The sequence below is a fragment of the Apium graveolens genome, chromosome 3, assembly GCF_009905375.1.
Source record: "Apium graveolens cultivar Ventura chromosome 3, ASM990537v1, whole genome shotgun sequence".
Lineage (NCBI taxonomy): Eukaryota > Viridiplantae > Streptophyta > Magnoliopsida > Apiales > Apiaceae > Apium > Apium graveolens.
In genome coordinates, this window is record NC_133649.1 from 233,219,053 (window position 1) to 233,242,373 (window position 23,321).

Below are 23,321 nucleotides of genomic sequence, written 5' to 3' on the forward strand. Positions count from 1 at the left end.
CATTTTTCATCTGTTAATATAAAAACTGTTGATTCTATTAACTATTATCGATTTGTTTGCATAAACTGTATTCACCCCCTCTACAGTTGATTACAGACCTAACATCCAAGTAGCTAACAACATTAAGAAACTTGAGATTTAAACGAGCGTATATAATAATTATAGTACTTCTTGTCATTTTTGTTGATTACGTGAATCCGTTGCATTTGTAGAAAGACTGAGGAAGATCAGAGAGAAAACTAAGCTTGCAATGCAGGATCCTAAGGTGATGTCATGTAAGAATAATGTTACATACTACACAATAATGCAAATAATATGTAATCAAACATAAAATTCAAATTACCGAGTAAATGTTATCTGTAACCTGGACTTTTCAGTTCCGCTGTTGTACCAGTGTTAGAGTAGGAGAAGACATGAATGTTGCTATATGGGGTTATAGGTTCAGAGAAGGAACTGGTCTTGGTACACATGTCCTGCATCCTTGAGTAACATGGTACATACTTAATGAAATAGCATATAAAGATCGATTTTGTTACCTCCAAATTTACAGATTTATATTTCCATCAAAGTTGTTGGTGTAATAACTATGGAGTGGTTTCTTCTATTATATGGCCATGTAACTATGTATTCTTATGTAGTAAAGATATTCCATCTAGGCTTCTCGCACTGAACTTTTTTACTTGTAATGTGATTGTACATCGGGTACTCTCTCTTTTTTAGATGATCTTCAAATTCTTTTTTGCTTGCATTTTTTTAAATGGTCAAATTTACTAGGTTACCTTCAATCCATTTCTAATTATCAAATTAACTGGAATGTAGTTTATGTGTGTCTAATGAATATCTCGCAAAAGTGTTCAGCATCTATTAGAGGGCGGTTTGAAGTGTTGTATAGATGAGTTTTAATAATACTTGTTGTATAGTTAAGTTTGCTATTTAGTTTTTGTATTAGATTTTTGGTGGATGTTGTATTAGACGGCTTGGACCTTGTATATCTAGATGGCTTTAACTTTGGATTTATGTTTATGAAATGACTTATAGGATTTTTAATGGGAAACATTACTTTTAAATGTCCTTCGTTTTCTTTATTATATAAAATTTTGTGGATATGCATGCAAATTGTAGATATTAATTTTAAATAATGTGAAATTCAAAAATGTATTTGTTGATTTAAAAAAATAACGGTAACACTAATTTTGATGTAACAAAAACTATAGTGGTGTGACTATAGGTCTACAGTTACAGTAATATTGGTGTTACAAAAAATGGGAAAGTGTAGGCATAGACCCTCTATGGTCACACTTCATCAATGTAACCTAAAAATAAAAAATGTAACCATAGACCCCTAAGATGACGCCCACATGATGACGAACTGGTTTTTCGAAAAAGTGTGACCATAGACCTTTCTTTAACCTATAATTACACTTTTTGGCCTTCAACAACACTTTTTTTTACCGTGACAACAAGTCATATATGGTGCAGTGTCACTACAACTATTTAGTCTGATAAGTTTAAGTAGTTGAACACTCTTAACTTGATCATCTTGAAAACACTCAAACATTGTTTTTAAGAAAGCAAAATCAATAAAACACATTCACCCCCTTTGTGTGCACTTCATACCTAATAATAAATAATTTACTTTTTTCTTTTGTTAATAGTTCCTCCTATAAGAAAAAAGTGTAAAAATTATTGAATAACCATTATCAACCTTTCAAGCATCAATATTGCTCCACAAACGCTTATAATAATTGCTTCCGGTCAAGACTTTTCTAAGATGGTTTGTTGAATTTTCTTCATTTATATATTTTTGAAAGACAATAAGATTTTTAGGAAAATAATAAGATACTAACTTTGTCTTGAATATATAAGTGAATTGAAATATGATGGTATGCTGAATTTTCTTCACTAGAATATTTATAAAAGGTAATAAGATTTTTTTAGAGAAATAGTAAGAAACTAACTTTGACTTGAATGTTTAGCGAATGCCAAAATTAATATGGTGGAAAAAATTTTAAATAATAAGAAGATGGTAATTTGATTAAAGAAAAAAATTTATAGATAAATTTTAGGAAAATAATAAGATGAATATATTGAGTTAAGAGAAAAGTTTATTAACATGGTAGAGAAACTTTTGGTCTTTTGGATGATAATAATAATATGTTAAGTTGAGTAAAGAGGAAAGTTTTAAAAAAATTAGGTAAACACCCATGTTTTTTCCTTTATATAAGCATGTTGATGAATAATTTTTTAAAAATTTCAAATAATTAAGTATGTTGAGGTATTTTAAAAATACGATTTTTTGCAAAAATACTTTTGCAAAACTATTTCTTTTACAAAAATTAAAATTTTGATTTTTTAACAAAAATATGATTCGTAACCGAATACAAACAACCAAAATCAACTTTAATTATTTTTTAGAAAAAATATTTTTTTGACCGAATACAATCTCGACTGAAACCAAAATCGACTTAAGTTATCTTTCAAAAAAATGTAAAAAAAAAAGTTGCATCCGGTTGGTTTGGTTGCATTTTAATGATAACAGAAAATAGTAAAACCACTTAAAAACGTTGAAAAATGAGTGGTTTTTGAAATATTTTTATGATATAAACCATTTTATAATTTTTTTTGGACTAAATTATAATTTTAATTATTATTGAAAGCAATCAAAATAAAATCTATATATTCTTAAAGTGTACTCCTTAATTTACCCATTTTCCAAATGGGTACCCATAACCCATATTAAGTATAAAATCACTAGATCCATGGATATATCCACAAAATTTACCCAATGGGTAAATAAATTTACCCATGACCTATATTAAGTATAAAATCTATATATCCATGGATATATCCATATAAGTTTACCCATTTTTTTACCCATCAAAACACTAAACATGGAAATTTTTTGAATTTTAAAATTTAAACATCTTATCTAAGGAAAGATTTGCATGATTTTCTCATATATGTTACAACACTAATTCAATGATAATTATTGATTTTCTTATTCTCTCTCATTCTTTGCAAGCATGACCTAATTTTTTCATCTCCTACTTTAGTTTCATCGCCTAATTTTTTAGGATAATAGCTCAAGATTTTTAACCTAATTTTTTCATAAAATTCTTCATGCAGATTTGATGTGTATCATGTTCATCATAAAAGGTTACAAAATACGTTGTTCATCTGTTAAAACCAGCTTCATGATTTACTGAATACATCCGGATGGATTGTCGAGGAACCAGTACATCAGGTATTCATCTCCTTTGTCAGTTTACTTATAATAACATCATTTTGTAGATATTTGATTTGATCATACTTTTCTTATAGGTTCAAAACGACGTGTTCGTGGACGCAATGTTGAAAATTTGTTTAAAAATCCATCAGAACCAGAGAATCAAGGTAGTGTACACTTTAATTCCATTTCTGATTCGTTTATTGAAAGTGATAATAATGTTCATGTATTAATTCAGTTGTCAAACGTCGTACGCGTGGGAAGAATGTGGACAAGAATCTCACAAATTCAGCAAACATATATGATACACGTAAGCTTTCTCTAAAGAATTTCAGATTGGTTAATGTGTATATACGTTTGACAGATGATGTTATGTAACATACCATGTATCTTCTCCGACCAAGCATATGAGTAATGATAATGTAAATTGTTATACATATATTTGATGTGCTTATGTTAATAAAATAGGTCATTCTGTAAGAATTCTGTTATCAATTATTGATCAAAGCGTGACACCAGAACAGGGTATTGGTCTCATTGTTTATCCGCCTGATTGTTTTTATACATGAATTGATAAATGTGTCCTGAAGTTTCTATTAACATTCAGGAATAAGACAGCTTTCGAAAGGTGTGTTTCATAACGGAGTTGCTGCAAATCTGGAAAGCAATAAAATGACATCAGATTACATCAATGGTATCATTCTTCATCCATTCTGATTGTTATTATACAGATTTTGTAATGATGACTTAAGTTTGCATATATGTGCCGTGTTGCTGTTAATAATAAAATAGGTCATTCAGTAACAACTCCGCAATCAATGATTTATCAAAGCGTTACACCAGAACAAGGTATTTGTATCATTGTTTATTCGTCTGATTCTTTTAATATAAGCATTTATAATTGTGGCTTGAATTTTCAATTAAATCAGGAATTAGACAATTTTCGAAATATGTTTTGCATAGCTGACTTGCGGCAAATCTGCAGAGCAATAGAATGACATCAGAGTATAATAATGGTATCATTCTTTATCCATTCTGATTGGTATCCAACATTTTTTTCAATTTTGTCTTCGATCATTTATTATATCTGTTGTGTTGCTGTTAATATTTTAAGCATAATATATTGTTAAGATTATCAATATGTAAAATACGGATTGATTTTACCCATTACTACTGATTAACAACTTCATGCAGGTATTATTTCATCTCAGTTTACATGTTTAAAGAAGCAGCCGCAAAATATTCTAAAGAGTCCTCTTTCAATATCTGATGAAAATATATCTCCTAATATTTCAGCAGCCTCAAAACCAGGTTAATTTTAAAATAGTTTGATCAACATCTTATTCCGGCCTATTAGGAGATGTTGGTCATGTTTTATGTTTCCATTTATTTTCCATATTCTAAGTAGTGCGAAAAGTAAGAATTCGTTCAAAAAATTTGAACAAACAAGATCTCGGTGTTTTTCGTAACACCTTAGCAGATGGAGAAAGCAATAGAATGACACCAAAGCACAATAATGGTATCATTCTTACTCCATTCCGAGATGTATCATACCTTTTTATAATTGTGCCATCAATTTTCCTATATTTGTTGTGTTGCAGTTAATAATATAGGCCATCCAATGACAACTCCTATATCAAGATCTGATGAACGTGTGTTGCCTAATATATCTTTAAGATCGTCGAGAGGTAAAATTTAGTTGGATTTATTTCATGAAAACTATTTTTAACACATATTTGGCCACAATTTATAGCGGAGACATGTTTCAGGTAGTATTTCATCTCCGAATTCACGGTTACCACAGCAGACGCAAAGTATTCTGCAAACTTCTGTTGCAGAAAATCTTGAAAACCACATAATTTGTTCAGAAGAACCTAATGGTATAATTCTTGATATATCTCATTTTTCTGATACATCTGTAATTAAATTGCTTTTGAAATTGTGGATTTTGTGGAAATATTTGCAGCAATGAACAATAGATCTATGATTCAGCCTGTTGGGGTAAAAAAATCACAATCGTGTCTGCCGAGTCCTCTATCAAGATTTGATCAAAATATATCTCCTAATATTCCATCAAATTCAAAATCAGGTTAATTTTCATTACTTTCATGAACTTCTTATTTTAGTTTGGTGAATGAGTGTTTATCAGTGCAGATGCTAAAATATGTTTACCATCTTCTATGTCATGCATAAAGTTAGGATTCGTCCAAAGAATTTCAACAAAGAAAATCTCGATGTATTTCGTAGCACCTTACCAGATTTGAGAAAAATATCCGGACAATGTACTTCATCGCCTAATATTCAGTTTTCTTCTGCAACTAATCCACAGTTATCAGGTAATTTTTTAAACAATAAAATGCAATTCCAGATGTATCAGTTGATTACGAAATTATGTCAAATTCTAGAAATTTCAGTATTATGTACAATATTTTTTTCAGAGATGTATTCCTCTTCTCAGACTGGTGAACAAAGTACAAATCAATTTCTTCGCATAATATCGCCAAACGTTCCTGTCAAATGTATAAAATTTTGCGGCTTATTCCTTAATTACAAAACTTTGAAGGATTATTTAAAAAATATGTCATGTTTAATACTATGCATCTACTAATGTATATTATGCAGAACATATTAGTAAAAATACAGAATTTCATAATATTAACAGCACTGGAGACAATTCTCTCATATTCTCAATTCCTGAATCCTGTGAGACAACTGTTCACAAACAAAAAGGTGTAAAAAAGAAAATTGTTGCTGACAGTGAAGAAGAACAGAATCCTTCAAAAAAGTTTTGTGGAAAACTATCACCAGGTCCTCCGTCGTTCAATACAGCAAATGTAAATAGTATATTTGAAAAAGGTGAAAGTTCTAGGCAAAAAAATTTAATGAATGAGTTCAACGATGTTGATGACAATATTACAATCGACAGTGATACAACATGTGGAGGTATAAATTATTTGTTTTCGAATAATGTGTTTAATTATGCAGGACATTAATAATTATTTTACTGTCTGAAGCATCACCTACTTTTGCTCAATGATGATTTTTAAAAATTCCCATTTTTTTCGACAGACATGGCAAGTGATATTTAGGATATTGAAGAAGAATATTTGAGCAATAATCAATCTATGTGGGACGGATACTTGGATCTTGGAGCCCCTGATAAAATCTGTTCGAAGTGTGATGCTGTCATGTGGACTCACGAAAGAAACAATAAGAGTTCTCCTAATAAGCCGCCAACATTTTATCTTTGTTATAAAAATGGTCAAGTCATACTGGATAAGGAGAAACAGCCTCCTGAACCTCTGGCTACTCTCCTTACTGGGGGTGTTCATTTTAAGCATTTCAAACAAAACATAAGGTTTTACAATTGCATGTTTGCCATGAGTTCTACTGGAGGAAAGATTGACGATTCAATAAACAGAGGTGGTGCGCCATATTGCTTCAAGGTTCAAGGTGTTAATTACCACAATATAGGAAGTCTGGTCCCAACTGACGATAACACTCCAAAGTTTTGTCAGCTTTATATCTATGACACGGAGGACGAAATCAACAACAGGATGAATGCAGTTAATGGTTGCAGGGATGTTGTTAATGAAGAAATTGTACAATCTTTGTTGCATATGTTGGATGAGCATAACAGGTTGGTTAAAGGTTTTCGTATGGCTCGCGAAAGGGTTAGGCAAAATGCAGTAGATGAGTTTAAATTGGTTCTGATTTTATCCAGTTCAGCAAGTGGCCGACCAAATCACATTGCTCCATCAAATGAGGTAGCAGGATTGATTGTTACTTCTCCTTATGCAAAAGGCTATCGAGATACTGTCATTGATTCCAGAGTTGACGGATTACAAAGGATTTTTTAGACTGATCCACGTTTCATGCAACTTCAATATCCATTACTTTTCCCTCACAGAGATATTGGATATTACCGTGAGATCCCATTAAATAGACCTATGAAGCATTTTAAGAGAGCCGTAGAACTTACCGAATCTGAAGATCCTGACGAAAAAGGTGCTAGAAAGTATATTACAATGAGAGAGTTTTATAATTATAAACTAATGATACGTCTTTCAGAAGGTACAAATATGCTATTTGACGAAACTATAATTTCTCATTCAGCTGTTGAACTTTGTGATAATTAGTTTATATTCGATGAATTTATACCTTCTACTGTAACAGGTTTGACACCACATCTTGGAGGTCATTTATGACAGCAATATGTTGTGGATGCTTTCACCGCAATTGAGCAGTACAGATTGGACTGGATTAGAGACCATCAAACTACTATAAGATATGACCTCTACCATAATATCATAGATGCATTGCAAAAGGGAGATAAAAATCCATCCAATATTGGTAAAGCAATCATTATTCCCGCTTCATTCACCGGAAGTAAGCGCTATATGACTCAGTATTTTAAAGTCTCATTAGCAATATGTTGAACTTTAGGACATCCTTCATTGTTCCTTACTATGACCACTAATACAAAATGGCCCGAAATTCAGCGCATGTTAAAACATATGCCTGGTGTTGATTTTGCTGATGCACCTGATGTTGTAGCCAGAGTCTTTAAAATGAAGCTTGATCAACTTATGGATATGATTAAAAAGAAAAATTGTTTTGGCAGATGTATAGGAGGTATCATTTTAGCTAAGTTTTTTTATACTCATTTTATTATTCATAAATTGTTTTATCAAAATGCACTTTTAGTATATATTTTGCCTGGTACTAACCTCTTTTCTACAATATTTCCATAGTGATGCATGTAATTGAATTCCAGAAGCGTGGATTGCCTCACGCTCATATATTAATTTGGTTGCACCCCGACGATAGACCTAAAATAACTGAGTAAATTGATAAAATGATATCAGCTGAAATTCTCGATCCAGAAATTGATCCAGTTGGATATAATGTTGTGAGCAATTATATGATCCACGGACCATGTGGTCCTGATTATACTAAATCTCTATGCATGGTCAAAGGTAACTGTATAAAGCATTTTCCTAAACGGTATTTTCATTTACATCCTTAAATCATAAATACTTTACTTTGTTAATAACTCCAGTTTTATTAGCAGATTTTTTACAATTTTAAAAATGTTTTATTACAGGTATAATTCTCATACATTTTTTGATGAGTGTGGATTCCCCGTATATAAAAGAAGGAGGACTGGAATTACCATTAACAAGAAGGGGGTCAATCTTGATAATCGCTTTGTTGTCCCATTCAATCGCGATCTTTTGGTGCATTTTCAATGTCACGTGAATCTGGAGATTTGCAATAATTCAAGATCATTAAAGTACCTTTTCAAATACTGTCTAAAGGGTCATGACACGGCAACAATGTGTTTGAGGAAAACACGTACAGGTACTTCTGCAACAATCCTAAAAAAAGCACCAAAAGGTCCGATTGATGAGGTAAAACATTTTTTGGATGGGAGATATGTTTGCGCGTCAGAAGCATCTTGGAGGATATTTGCTTTTGACATTCATTCCCGTTAGCCATCGGTAGAGAGGTTACCGATACATTTACCAAGCGAGAAGCATGTTTCGTTTAAGGCTGGAGATGTCTTGAAGGATGTTTGCGACAAGGAAATATAAAAAAAAAACAAGTTAGAAGCATGGTTTGATGCAAATCAGACTTTCCCAAATACGAGGAATTATAGTTATTCTGAATTTCCAAATAAATTTACTTGGCATCCTCAACCTGGTATCTGGAAAGAAAGGAAAAGAGGAGATGTTATTGGGAGACTCTCTGAAGTGCATTCATCAAGTGGTGAACTATTATATCTCCGCATGCTGTTACTTAGGAAGAAAGGTTCCATGTCTTTTGAAGATCTTAAAACTGTTAGTGGACACATCCATGAAACATTCAAGGAAGCTTGCGCGGCCCTTGGTCTTCTACAAAATGATAACCAATGGCATGAAGCAATTTCTGAGAACTCCCATACATCATTTCCTCCACAGTTACGTGCAATGTTTGTCAATATTTTGGCATATAGTCCTATTTCAGATCCACTTAGACTTTGGGAAGCTAATTGGCAATGTATGTCAGATGATATTTTCATCATCAGGCGACATATGCTTAATGATCCTCATCTATACCTATCAGACGAAGATTTGAAGAATTATGCACTTGCAGGTTTATATCTCATTATCATACCACCTGAATAATTAACATAAATATGTTTTAGATATTATATGTAGTATACTTTTAAACTAACATAACACTTCATATATATTTGTGCCCACAGAAATTGAAAAATTGTGTAATGACATCGGGAAGAGTTTGAAGGACTACGCGACAATGCCATTTCCAAGTGAAGTTTATTTTAGCAATGCTGTTAACAGAGTACTCCAAGAAGAAACTTCATATGATAAAGAAGAACTCAAAATTTTGCATGAAAAGAATCATGGAATGCTCAACCCTGAACAAAAGAACATTTACAATTCTATCATACAAAATGTTTATAAAAAGGTAGGTGGTGTCTTCTTTGTATATGGAAGTGGAGGATGCGGCAAGACATTTCTGTGGCAGACATTATGTTGTCGCCTTCGTTCAGAAGGAAAGATTGTGCTTCCTGTTGCCTCATGTGGAATAGCAGCCGTATTGTTGCCTGGTGGTAGAACTGCACATTCAAGATTCCATATTCCTTTGAAACTTGATCAGGATAGTACAGCCGGAATCAGACATGGAACCGATATTGCAGAATTAATCCAACAAACTGATTTGATCATTTGGGATAAAGCGCCAATGCAACATCGTCATGCCTTTGAATCTGTTGACCGTTCTTTGAGGGATATAATGTCTGCTATTGACAAAAGGAGAGCAAATAAGCCATTTGGTGGTATCACAGTAGTTTTTGGCGGAGATTATAGGCAGATTTTACCCGTGATTCCAAAGGCATCCAGAGCTGAAATAGTAGGTTCCACCCTCAATAAATCAAAGATTTGGGAATTTTGCCAAGTTTTTTTACTTAAGCAAAATATGTGGCTTCATGCAGGAAATACAGAAATGGAGAATAAGGTTATAGCGGATTTCAGTAAATGGCAGCTTTTAGTTGGCGATGGTAAAGTTGAGAACTTTAGTCCTGATGCAGACACTGGTGAAATGCTAATAAAGATTCCAGATCAATATGTTGTTCATACCATGCAAAATCCTATAGAAAGTCTTTTTGAAATAACTTACCCGGATTTTCTAAAAAACATGTCTTCACATTCTTATCTAAGATCAAGAGCTATCTTAACACCAACTAATGTTGTGGTGGACGACATCAATAACAACATTCTTGAGAAAATTCCTGGACGTCTACACACATATCTTAGTCAGGATTCAATTGACGATGCTGGTGATGAAGATAATGATTTCATATCTGCATTTCCAGTAGAGTACCTAAACTCATTAAATATGCCTTGCATTCCTAAGCACGAGTTAAACATCAAGGTTGGCGTCGTTGTCATACTTATGAGAAATTTAAACCAAATTATAGGATTGTGTAACGGCACGTGAATAATTGTGACATCCTGCAAGAAGAATAGTATTGAGTGTGAAATATTATGCGGATCCCATGTTGGGTCAAAACATTTGATCCCGAGGATAGAGATGATTCCACAAGATACCGGCTGGCCTTTTGAGTTTAAAAGAATTTAGTTCCCACTCCAGATTTGTTATGCAATGACAATTAATAAGAGCCAGGGCCAATCACTTGACACGGTTGGTCTATACCTTCCCAGAGCAGTGTTTTCTCATGGCCATGTCTACGTGGCCATCTCAAGAGTTACAAGACCAGAAGGTCTCCACATTCTCATTGACAGTGAAGATGGTACCACCACAAATATTACATCAAATGTAGTCTATGAAGAAGTATTTTACAACCTGCCGAGCATAAATGATGATAATGTATCATAATAGTTATTTGTATTACACATTTACAATCCTGACTAAGTTATTCATCATTTTATTATAATTGGTAGTACGAGAATCTTTTTTGTTATTAAATTAGAATTACATCAGGTCATATTGGTTATTCATTCTCATATAACTACTAAGTAAAAGGCAGATTCTGGAATAGTTTTTTTATGCATATCAAATTCTCAATATAATTAGATGTGATATGTTTTATATTGATAAGGAGACATTATGATAATCAGAGAAGATTATGGGATACTAACAATGTATATCAGATAACTAACTCATATTTAAATATTTTTTTAATATCACATTTATGTTACTAATTGATCTTCTATTTTAACACAATCTTTTTTCCATGCTAATATTGGTGTAAGCTGTTAGAGATCATCATACAACTCCAATAGATATCTATTGATTGAGATTTTCATGGACTAATTATTAGCCTATCACCTTAACTATAAAGATAGTGTATATCTTTATTAAAAATACAGTCGATTGTCTTAAACGCTCCACACATTCGGATTGTTTTTGCTATATATCCAACTCACAAACTAATTTCAGAGTTTATATGGCAGAACATCCAAGTATAATTACAATTCATTACCTATTTGTTGAAATGAACATTTAACATACTCCTTTTTTGATAACATCTATTAACTTTTTTCATTACTCAGATATGCAGGATCATCATCATTTATCCGATCTGGATGGTAATAATACTGCTTGGACTTTGAAGGTCCACGTGACAAGAGTGTGGGTATCAACTAATCGACAAGGTGTCTTGGTCAGGCACAATCTTATTCTATTGGACTGTGAGGTTTGATTGAATAACTATATGACTTATACCACATCTATGATTGTGTTTTCCAACCTCTATCCTAAGATTTTCTTTTTTGCAGAATAATCACATACTTGCAATTGTTCCACCAACTCTTTGGAATTTGTTTTACATTATCATTCATCCTGGCAGATTGTTACGTATCAGAAATGTTCAGGTTCTTCCAGCTGCTGGATTTCTGAGGCCTGTACGTTCTGCAAATTACATCATGTTTCTTCCCATCACTGTGGTGGTGTTGGAACCTGAGGAAATTTTGAGTATATCGCGCCATAAATTTGATTTGGTTCATGTGACGCTCCTATATTGTTATTCCCAGTGGACTAACAATGAGATTTACAGAAGGGGGGTTGAATGTAAATCTCAAAACTTTTTCAAGTTTTGAGCAGTTTCTAAGGCTAAGTGTTTAAGTGAACAAATGTGTGTGAATTGCTTGAAGCTGATACAGACAGATATATATTCAAACACAAATGTAAAGAACACAAAGAACTTAAAAACTTTTCTGGTGGATTTGTTGTTCCACCAGAGATGTGTTATTTCAGAAAATCTGTGATTCTAATAATTAAATCACAGCTGCTTCCTAGTACAAACTAGATGATTTTCTCTCTTGATATTTCTAAACAGCTCAGGAAAATTCTCTTCTAATTACTAGCTGCTACTTGGTTTATATATCACCAAGTTTACAAGTGAAGACAAAACTGTAAAATACAATTAAAAGGATTCTTCACATGTTTCTTCTTCATTTCTCTATCCAATGCAATCTAGGATAATCTGTGAATCTTTGAATACTTCCTTGTTTGCATCAGAATGGGAATGCTGCATTTTCTTGATTCCTCCTAGAGGCTTCCACATTCCAGTTTGTCTCCGTCAACCCATGTGCCTCTGTCAGCTTGTGAATTGTCACTATCAACTGCTAATGAACCAAGCATCCGTTGAAGCTTTCATCCGTTGATGCCTTATCCATTGAGGCTTTATCCGTTGAAGCTTTATCCGTTGATGCATTATCAGTTGAAGTCTTTATCCGTTGAAGCACTTATCCGTTGATGGATATTATCCGTTGAAGCATTAGAGACATCCGTTAAAGCTTTGTTTCTTATCCGTTGAAGGTCTTCAATATCCGTTGATACTTCTTCACTCATACAAAAATACAAGGCATGAAATATTTACAATTAGCCCTCCTATTTGTATATCCATTAGTAGTCAACATGACTGATAATTTCCTACAACATCTAAGAATTACAACTTGAAACCAGAGAATGAAATGTGCTACAATACTAAACTTATTGCTAAGTAAAGCTACTCCTTCAACGGATAGCCAAGATGGCCTTATTCGTTAAGGCTACAAACACTAGATTTCTACTTAAGTGTTTTGTTTAACTTATCATCAAACTAATACACATATTCCTAGAAATCAATTTGATTGAGGCTCTAGAATGTTTTGTTTAGGCTTAGGCTTCTGTGTGAATCTGATTGAGGCTCTAGAGGGTGTTGATTTGATTCTTCTTTTCTGCTTCTTTGATGGTGGAGAAGAGGTTAGGAAGGTGGGCAATTTGATGGTGTCCCAATCAATTGGTTCCTCCTTGGGAATGATTGTTTCACTATGAATGTTCATGAAGGGGTCAGGCACAATGGGTTCAGGAATAGAGGGTAGTGGTTTGGATATTGATTGGGTTTCTTCAGTCTTATCTACCATTTTTCTCTTTGCATTGACCTTCTTTATGTTCCCTTTCTGCCATTCTTCTCTTCCCTTACTTCTTTCCTCCATCTCAGTACCAACCATGTCCCCCATAGCTTCATCTTCACTTTTGTCTTCAATTTCTTTCTGGTCTTCAGCCTGACTTGACTTTAGCTGTTTTTCAAGCTTTGCTTGTGCTCTTTTGTCAGCCTTTAGCTGTTTGGCTTCTTCCTTCAACCTTCTGGTTTCTTCCCTCTTGGCTATTGAGAATTTGGGATGTCCTTGCATCACACATATGCTCTTTCCCTCTCTGAAGATAATAGCCATGTTTCTCCTTACAGGCACATCCATGGTCTCTTTGAGATATGAGATACTTCTACCCAAAAGCTTGTCCTCATCAGCCTTTGGAAGAGGAAAATCCACTTCTTTCAGAGGATTCTTTGTAGAGTCCTTATTGGATCTGTTGTTGGGCTTGAGGACCATAGGTTTGAAATCCTTGGAAGAAGTCTCTCCAACCTTATTCCTCCCTACTGGCTTGAGTTCCATAATAATTGATTCCACTTTTGTGCTGTGCTTCACAGATTGTGATTGAGAAGTTGTAGAACCAAATATTTGTTGCATCTTTTCATCAATCTTCTTCCTTTGCTCTTTGACTTGCAATTCAGCTGCTGCTATCTGGATTAGATCAATTCCATCAAGCTTTCCTTTGATTTGAATAATTGGAGAAGTGGTGATGACAGGAACTAGCACTTGAGAAATTTGAACTGTTGTTGATGGCTCTCCTTCCCCTTTCCCTTTATTCTCCCCCTTTTTGTTATCATCAAGGGTAGGAGTCAAGCCTTGTGCATTGGCCAGCTGCATGAGTAGATTTGTTTGAGTTTGTTGATTCTGAAGAATTGTGACCATAGAATCTTCAATGATTTGAACCCTGTTTTCCAATCTGGCCAGTCTCTTGTCAGCATCAGATTCTTTCCTCAGTCTCCCCAACAAATCTTGTATAGTACCATAAGGTATGACTGAATCCAACTTCTCAGCATTGCAGGATTTCAGATCAGCAATGTCCTGTTTGAGCTCATCCACACTTAGATTTTATTAAAAATGCTGCAACTGCAAGAGATGCAGGGATTCCAGATGAGTTTGAAGAATTGCCTTGGTACCAGCATCTGTAGTCTCTTGAAGGGCCTGCTGAATTGTCATGACTTGTCTAATCAAAGTGACACTAAACTCTCTTGGTGTTGAGGCTTTTGCCCATGCCCATTCAGGTGGATCAGGAACAGAACTTGGGCCTGCTACTCCCCCTAAGTTCATGCTCTCATCCAAAGAATTAGAGTCATCATCATTAGAATTCACTCCAAATTCTTCATATGGCTCACCAGCTTGAGAAGGCAGTCTGTTAACAGCAGCTTTGTCTCTGAGAAGAGATTCTGAAGTGTGTACAATGTGTAATGTCTGTTCTGCCTCCACATTGCCCTGAGCAGCCAATAATTGATAGGCTGAAACAGGATGAGTAAAAGTGTCAGCATCCAAGGAAATGTTATCAATTGCAGCTTTGAAATGTTGCTGAAATTGTCTTTCCTTTTCTGCATCATCCACTTTCATTGACTCACTAGCAATGGCTGGATCCACCCTTATAGCTTCTGTACCTGCCTTTTTCTCTATTTTCTTGCATCAGGGGCTCCCCCTGGCTCACACACACCCTCACACCCTCACCCTCACCTTCTAAGGTGGCACTCCCCTCACTCACTTTTGCCATGCTGGAAGAAATAGCATGCATATGGTGACTCTCAACCTCTCCTTTTGCCTGGGAGCAACCCAGCCTCTCACTCAAAAGATCACTCCCTTCCCTCAAACCTAAAAGTGATTGTATAGTAGCCATGTCCTCTACAGTTGGTATTATTTCTGTAATGTGTGTAGAGACCATCAACGGATAGGGAGTATCCGTTGAAGTGGAAACTGATGGTATCAACGGATAACTGTTGTTAAGCTTATCCGTTGAAGAACAACCACTTGTCAACGGATGAGAGATATCCGTTGAAGAAGGAAAAGATGTAGATATAGAAAGTGACATAATTGTTGAATCTGTGGGAATTGATTTTAAGTGAGGTAACACAGATTCTTCAATTACATCTGAAAGAATTGGTTGATGATCCAACATATCATCTAAAAGATGATGATCATCAGGTTTTGAGTGGGGCTCCTCCCTGAGTTTTAATGAGGGAGAATCAGGAATTGATGTGAATATCATATCCACATCCAGAGAGGGTGATGGAGAGTTTGATGATTGGTGTGTTTCTATTATGAGAGAATGGGACTGTGATTCCACATTTGCTGGAATCACATCAAGCTGAATTTGTGAAGGCTCAGATACAGGTGGATGTATCTGTGCAGTGTGTGTCCCTTGTGTGGAAACTAGGGTCTTGGCCTTCTTCTTCCTTGAAAAGGCTTTAATTGGTGAATGTGTGGCTTCAGTGTCTCTCCCTCTTTTGTTCTGTGTCCCTGGTTGGGGACTATTTTCAATAGTTACATCCTTTTGGGAGGATGCAACTAGGGATGTGTTGGACTCCTTTTGAACCACCACAGTGTTTTGAGAGACTGTGGCTTGGCTGGCTTGGGTACCACTCACCTCTCCCACCTTATCCTGGAGGGTTTCTTGATGTTCACCCCTCCCCTCACCACTCACACCATGTTCACTCCCTTCAGGATTTATGGTAGTTGTTACAACTGTTGTCTTTTGAGAAACAACAGAGGTAGGTTTCTTTGACTTGAGTTTTGAAACTTTGGTTTTGGTGGCTTTGGCAGGAACCTGTTTGGACAAAGACACAGATTCCATGGCCACACTAGAGGGCAAAGAAACAATGGGGTAGGAAATAGTAGGAGTTATAGAAGTGTTTACCTCACTTACCTGTGGTGCATTCATGATTGGCAAATATACCAATGGCACCTGGCTGTTGAGGTTCATTCTCAAAAGGTCTACAAGGACCCTTTTCTCTTGTGCCCAGCATTTGAGTTTATTATTCTCATTTGATATAACCAAACCTTCAGCAACATGGTTAGCCAATAACATAAAGAATCTAGCATAGTAGATGTTATGTGGTCTATTAGCTTTGTTACCTAATCTGTATCCTAATTCTAGCATAACACAGTTGCTAAAATTAAAGTACCTATCAGAAACTAGCATATAGAGCATATTAACAAGAGATGAAGTTATGGCATCAAAATTGCTAATCTTCCCAGAGAAAACTTTAATGAAGGCATCTCCAAGAAGACTTCATTCCTTCCTAAGGCCTTTCCTTCTAATACTACCTAAACTAGCAGAATCAAAAGCATAGCCTATGGAATCTAACATAGCAGATACATCTTTATCAGTGTGTGGTGTCATGGCATTATTCTCAGGCAACTTAAAGCAAGATTGTATATCATCACAGTTAATGCAATAGTCCTTACCTTTGAGAGAGAAGGCAATAGTCATATCTGTGGAGTTGAACTCTGCAGTTGTCCAAATCTCCTCAATCACCTCATAGTAGATGGTTGGGGCTTCCAGCATTGCATAGCTTAGTTTGTAGTTTTTGATGAAGTCCATCATCTTGTGATAATCAGAATGGGCTTCATTCTTTTCAACCAAGGCTACAAAATTATTCTTTTCATAAACAAATCCTGTTTGAGACATAATTTTGACTACTGGTGACATTGTTGTGAGTAGAGGTTGCAGAGAAAAACTTGAGAATTTTTGGGAGAGAAGGAGAATAAGAATTGCAAGAAAGCGTAAAGTGAAAATAAGAGTTCAATTGGGCTTTTATACTTTCTTTAATTAAAACATAAATAAAATAATTAAATGATACTTTTAAGTAGGTTACAGCCGTTCAAGAATAAATAGAACTGTAGAAATTCTGAAAACTACCTTAAATACAAAGATATACAACACTGTATATCTATATCAACGGTTGAGTAAAAGAATCAACGGCTGTGACTCACTTATAGTAACTGATGTGACACTTCAACGGATAAGGTAAATAGTTATTCATTGATGATCAACACCATTTTATCCGTTGAAGGATAAAATTACCAGAATTGTATTTGTCTTTCAACGGATAATGAACCGTTGATAGAACAATTTTGGCTTTCAACGGATAGGGAATATCCGTTGATAGGATAAGTCTTACTTAAAGCCAACTTTGTTCTTGCAGGAAATTCATTTCAGGCTTCAAGGCAGATTATATAGATGACATAAATTATGAATAATTAAGCATACCTAACTCACTTACTAATCTTGTGAATGTTGATTCATCAAGTGGCTTGGTAAATATGTCTGCAATCTGCTTTTCACTTGGAACAAAATGAAGTTCCACTGTACCTTTCATCATATGTTCCCTAATGAAGTGGTACTTGATATCAATGTGCTTGGTTCTTGAGTGCTGCACTGGATTTTCAGTAATGGCAATGGCACTTGTGTTGTCACAGAATATTGGAATTTTGTCAGCAGTCAGACCATAGTCAAATAGTTGATTCCTCATCCATAGTATCTGTGCATAGCAACTACCAGCAGCAATGTACTCAGCTTCAGCTGTTGATGTGGAAACAGAATTCTGCTTCTTGCTGAACCATGACACAAGCTTGTTCCCTAGAAATTGACAGGTACCAGTTGTGCTTTTCCTGTCTATTTTGCAGCCTGCATAATCTGCATCTGAGTAGCCAATTAGATCAAAACCAGACTCTCTAGGGTACCAAATTCCTAGATTTGGAGTCCCTTTGAGATATCTGAAAATTCTTTTAATAGCCACTAAGTGAGATTCTTTAGGGTCAGCTTGAAATCTAGCACAGAGACATGTAGAAAACATTATATCAGGTCTACTAGCAGTTAAATATAAAAGTGAGCCAACCATGCCTCTATAACTTGAAATATCCACAGACTTTTCAGCCTTGTTTAATTCAAGCTTGGTGGTAGTGGCCATGGGAGTTTTTGCAGATGAACAATCCATTAAGTCAAACTTCTTTAAAAGATCATAAATGTATTTAGTTTGACTAATGAAAATTCCATCACTAACTTGTTTAACTTGTAAACCAAGAAAATAAGTTAGCTCTCCCATGATGCTCATTTCATATTTACTTTGCATTAACTTAGCAAACTTTTTACAAAGCTTATCATCTGTAGATCCAAATATAATATCATCTACATAAATTTGAACAAGTATTTTAGAGCCATTAACATTTCTAAAGAAGAGAGTTTTGTCAACAGTACCTCTTGTGAAGTGATTATCTAGAAGGAATTTTGACAAAGTCTCATACCAGGCTCTAGGTGCTTGCTTTAGTCCATAGAGTGCTTTCAACAGATAATACACATAGTCTGGAAAATTTGGATCTTCAAATCCTAGAGGTTGGCTTACATAACTTCTTCCTCTAATTCCCCATTTAGAAATGCACTCTTGACATCCATTTGATAGACTTTGAAATTGGCATTAGCTGCATAGGCTAGAAAGATTCTGATGGCTTCAAGTCTGGAAACTGGAGCAAATGTTTCATCAAAATCTATTCCCTCTTGTTGAGAGTAGCCTTTAGCAACCAATCTGGCTTTATTCCTTATGACAATGCCATTTTCATCCATCTTATTTCTGAATATCCATTTTGTGTCAATAGAACTCTTGTTCTTTGGCTTGGGTACCAGCTTCCATACTTTGTTTCTCTCAAATTGGTTTAGCTCTTCTTGCATTGCTAAAATCCAATCTGGATCCAATAGAGCTTCTTCCACTCTCTTAGGTTCCTCCTGTGATAGAAAGCTACTATACAGACATTCATCTTGAGTAGCCCTTCTAGTTTGCACTTTAGATGTAGCATCACCAATGATCAGTTCAAAAGGGTGATTCTTGGTCCATTTCCTTTGAGGTGGTAGATTAGCTCTAGATGAGGTTGCCTCAGTATTGTCATGATGTGAGATAGAATGTTGATTGGTTGAAACTCCCCCTAAGTTGCTGATCCTTTGAAAGGAATTGGGAGCTCTATCAACTGATGAAGTGAATTGATTATCCATTGACAGACTGTGATTGACGGATACTTCATTATGAACTTCAACGGATGATGCACTTTGTCTTTCAACGGATGCTGCATTGCTTCTTTCAACGGAAGCTGAATTATGACTTTCAACGGATGCAGCATTCTGTGCATTATCCAAAGGCAGATTCTGAATTCTTCTTGAGATGCCTTCTTTATCATTCTCATCTTCACTATCATCACAATATATCTCAATGTTGTCAAATTTGAGCCCTTCATGATGTCCCTCATCTGTTAGTCCATCAATCTTTTTATCATCAAACACAATATGCACAGATTCCATGACAATGTTTGTTCTTAGATTGTAGACCCTATAAGATTTTCCAGCAGAATAACCAACAAATATTCCTTCATCAGCCTTTGCATCAAACTTCCCTTTGTGATCAGATTGATTCCTTAAGATGTAACATTTGCAACCAAAGACATGCAGAAAGTTTAAAGTTGGTTTTCTTCTCTTGAATAGTTGATAGGGAGTCATGCCTTTTGCCTGATTGATTAGAGAAATATTCTGAGTGTAACATGCACAGTTAACAGCCTCAGCCCAAAAGTAAGTTGGGAGTTTTGACTCTTCAAGCATTGTCCTTGCAGCTTCAATTAGTGATCTGTTCTTCCTTTCCACCACATCATTTTGTTGTGGAGTCCTTGGAGCTGAGTACTCATGTATGATCCCATTTTCTTCACAGAACAACTTCATGATTGAATTCTTGAACTCAGTTCCATTGTCACTCCTAATATTCCTTACTATGAAATCAGAATGATTGTTGACTTGCTTGATATGATTGATAATGATTTCACTAGCTTCATCCTTTGATCCAAGAAAATAGACCCATGAAAACTTAGAGAAATCATCAACAATTACTAGGCAATATCTTTTCCTTGAAATTGACAATACATTGACTGGTCCAAAAAGATCCATGTGTAGCAGTTGTAATGGTTCATCAATTGCAGATTCAAGCTTCTTACTGAATGATACTTTCTTTTGCTTTCCTTTCTGACAAGCATCACACAGTCCATCCCTTGTGAATTCTACTAGAGGCATTCCTCTAACTAAGTCCTTTTTGACTAGATCATTCATTGTCTTGAAATTCAAATGGGATAGCTTCTTGTGCCATAGCCAACTTTCAACTGCACTTGCTTTGCTGAAAAGACAAGTAATGGATTCTGCATCTGTAGAGTTGAAGTCAGCTAGGTACACATTTCCTTTTCTAACTCCAGTTAGAACCACTTTATTGTCCTTCTTACTTGTGACAATACAGGCTTCAGAATTGAAGAAAATAGTATTCCCTCTGTCATAAAGTTGACTGATGCTCAATAAGTTGTGTTTGAGACCATCAACCAATGCAACTTCATCAATGATGACATTTCCTTTTGAAATCAAGCCATATCCCATAGTGAATCCTTTGCTGTCATCTCCAAAGGTTATGCTAGGGCCAGCTCTCTCCTTAAACTCTGTGAGCAGGGTGAAATCTCCTGTCATGTGTCTTGAACAACCACTGTCCAAGTACCATAGATTCCTTCTTTGTCCCTGCACACAACAAAATCAATCAAGTTGATTTTGGTACCCAAGTTTCCTTGGGTCCAGCCTTGTTAGTCTTTTTCCTAGACTTCATTCCTCCTGCATCTTTTGATTTAGGTAACCTTGGGTCAACCTTGATCTCAGATGTGGTTGGTTGAAGTATAGGGTTAGTCACAGAATCATTTAGCACATTTGATCGATAAAGCATAGATTGTGCAAACATGTTATTCCACATAGGCATATTGTATGGCATGTGAGGCATACTAAATGCAGTAAAATAGGGATTATTAATATATGGCATATTTGCAAGATGTGCATGAGGATTCTGATGAGACATAACAGGCATAGCATGCAGAGGTGACATAGACATGTTAGGCATGGAGGGATTTGAAGGCATGGGAGCATTTTTAACAGATTTGCAATTATCAGATAGGTGATTAACACTTTTACAATGCACACAGCTTTTTCTAGGAGCATACCTATCAGGTGTGTAATTGTTATGTTTATTAATCCCTACCTTCCCATTTCTTTTAGATTTTCTTTTAGTTTCCTTCTTATCCTCAACCAACTTAAGCCTATTTTTCAGCTGATCTAAAGTCATGTGTCCTATATTCACCTTACTGACATCTTTGGATGTGCTGGCTCCTTCTTTGACAAAGTTCTTGAGAGTTAAATCATTCTTCTTATTAAGATTTTTATTACTTGCCTGTTTTAATTGATGAGCCTTCAACGGATGCTCTTTTTCTTCCTTCAACGGATAACTTTCATCATCCGTTGATTCCACATCCGTTGACAATCCATCAATTAATTCTAACTTCTTTTTGTTTTTCTTCCAGGCATCCTCACAGAATGATTCAATTCCCTGAACCTTGGCAATTTGAACACCAACATCCCTAGATGTTTTCCAGGCCTTGATTACCTCTTGCTCACTTTCTAACTGTTTAGAAAGAATTTCTACTTTCTTAACAGCTTCTTCTAGTTCACTCTCAACAGTCAAGCATTTAAGTTTAATCTTTTCAAGCTCAATTACCTGACTCTCTAACACAGCATTCCTATCACTTAAAAACACATTATTTTCTTTGATCCTAGTGTTTTCTTTAGCTAGTGATTTAAGAGAGACACGCAAATGATATAATTCATTGGACATATCATTTATGGCTTCATTGCATTCATGTTTAGAAAGCTGAGAGAGATCAGTAGTAATTACCTGGTTGCTTGATGAACTAGTTTCATTTTCATCAGAATTATCCATCAGGGCTAGGTTGACATATTCCACATCATCATCTTCATTTACCCCATCTGCTGCCCAATCATCTTGAGTGAGAAAAGCTCTTTCCTTTTGTTTGTGCAAATCAAAATACTTCTTTTTGTAATCAACTTGCTCAAATTTCTTTTTCTCAGAATTTGGCTTCCTACACTCACTTGCAAAGTGTCCACTAATGCCACAGTTGTAACATTTGAACTTTGATTTGTCCACCATGTTTTTGTTTGGCTTAGTGAACTTTGTGTTTTTCCTGAACTTCATCTTTGCAAACCTCCTGGACAGAAAGGCCAGATGTTCATCAATATCATCAGATTCATCCTGACTGGAATTGTCTTCATCCTCAGCAACTTGCTCTTTACCCTTGCTTGATTCTGATTTACTTGTGCCAATTTTGAGACTTGGCATTGTCTTTTCCTTATTTCTGGCTTCAACTTTTTCACTGTCAGCTACAAGTGCAACTGATCCTCCTTTTCTCTTTCCCTTTTCCAACAGCTCATCTTGCTCCATCTCAAGTTCATAAGTCTTCAAAATTCCATATAATCTTTCAAGTGTGAAGTCCTTATAATCTTGAGAATTTCTTAGAGAAACAGTCATAGGCTTCCATTCCTTTGGTAGAGACCTTAGAAATTTTAAATTGGAGTCCTTGACTTGGTACACTCTCCCATACAGCTTTAATCCATTCAATAGTTTCTGAAATCTGTTGAATGTATCATTCAATGATTCTCCTTCTTCAAAATGAAAATATTCATATTGTTGAATGAGAAGCTGCATTTTGTTTTCTTTAACTTGCTCAGTGCCTTCACAGATAAGCTGCACAGTATTCCAAATTTCCTTAGCAGTTTGGCTGTTGATGAC

General features: G+C 35.2%; 1 protein-coding gene across 1 annotated transcript; it reads left to right on the forward strand.

Annotated features, from left to right (window-relative positions):
- The first annotated feature begins 6,351 nt into the window (after positions 1-6,351).
- Positions 6,352-10,732, forward strand: LOC141714886 (uncharacterized). Its single transcript, XM_074518382.1, has 7 exons — positions 6,352-6,993; positions 7,438-7,615; positions 7,673-7,861; positions 8,095-8,233; positions 8,334-8,640; positions 8,863-9,364; positions 9,477-10,732. Exons 1-7 carry the CDS (start codon positions 6,352-6,354, stop codon positions 10,730-10,732), a joined length of 3,213 nt encoding a protein of 1,070 aa, XP_074374483.1.
- The last annotated feature ends 12,589 nt before the right edge of the window (positions 10,733-23,321 follow it).

Excerpts from the sequence above, each read along its gene's own strand:
- LOC141714886 (XM_074518382.1), top strand. The coding sequence starts at position 6,352 with ATGTGGGACGGATACTTGGATCTTGGAGCCCCTGATAAAATCTGTTCG. Across the intron at positions 7,616-7,672 it reads TCCCGCTTCATTCACCGGAA|GACATCCTTCATTGTTCCTT; the intron begins GTAAGCGCTATA and ends GTTGAACTTTAG. Across the intron at positions 8,234-8,333 it reads ATAAAGCATTTTCCTAAACG|GTATAATTCTCATACATTTT; the intron begins GTATTTTCATTT and ends GTTTTATTACAG.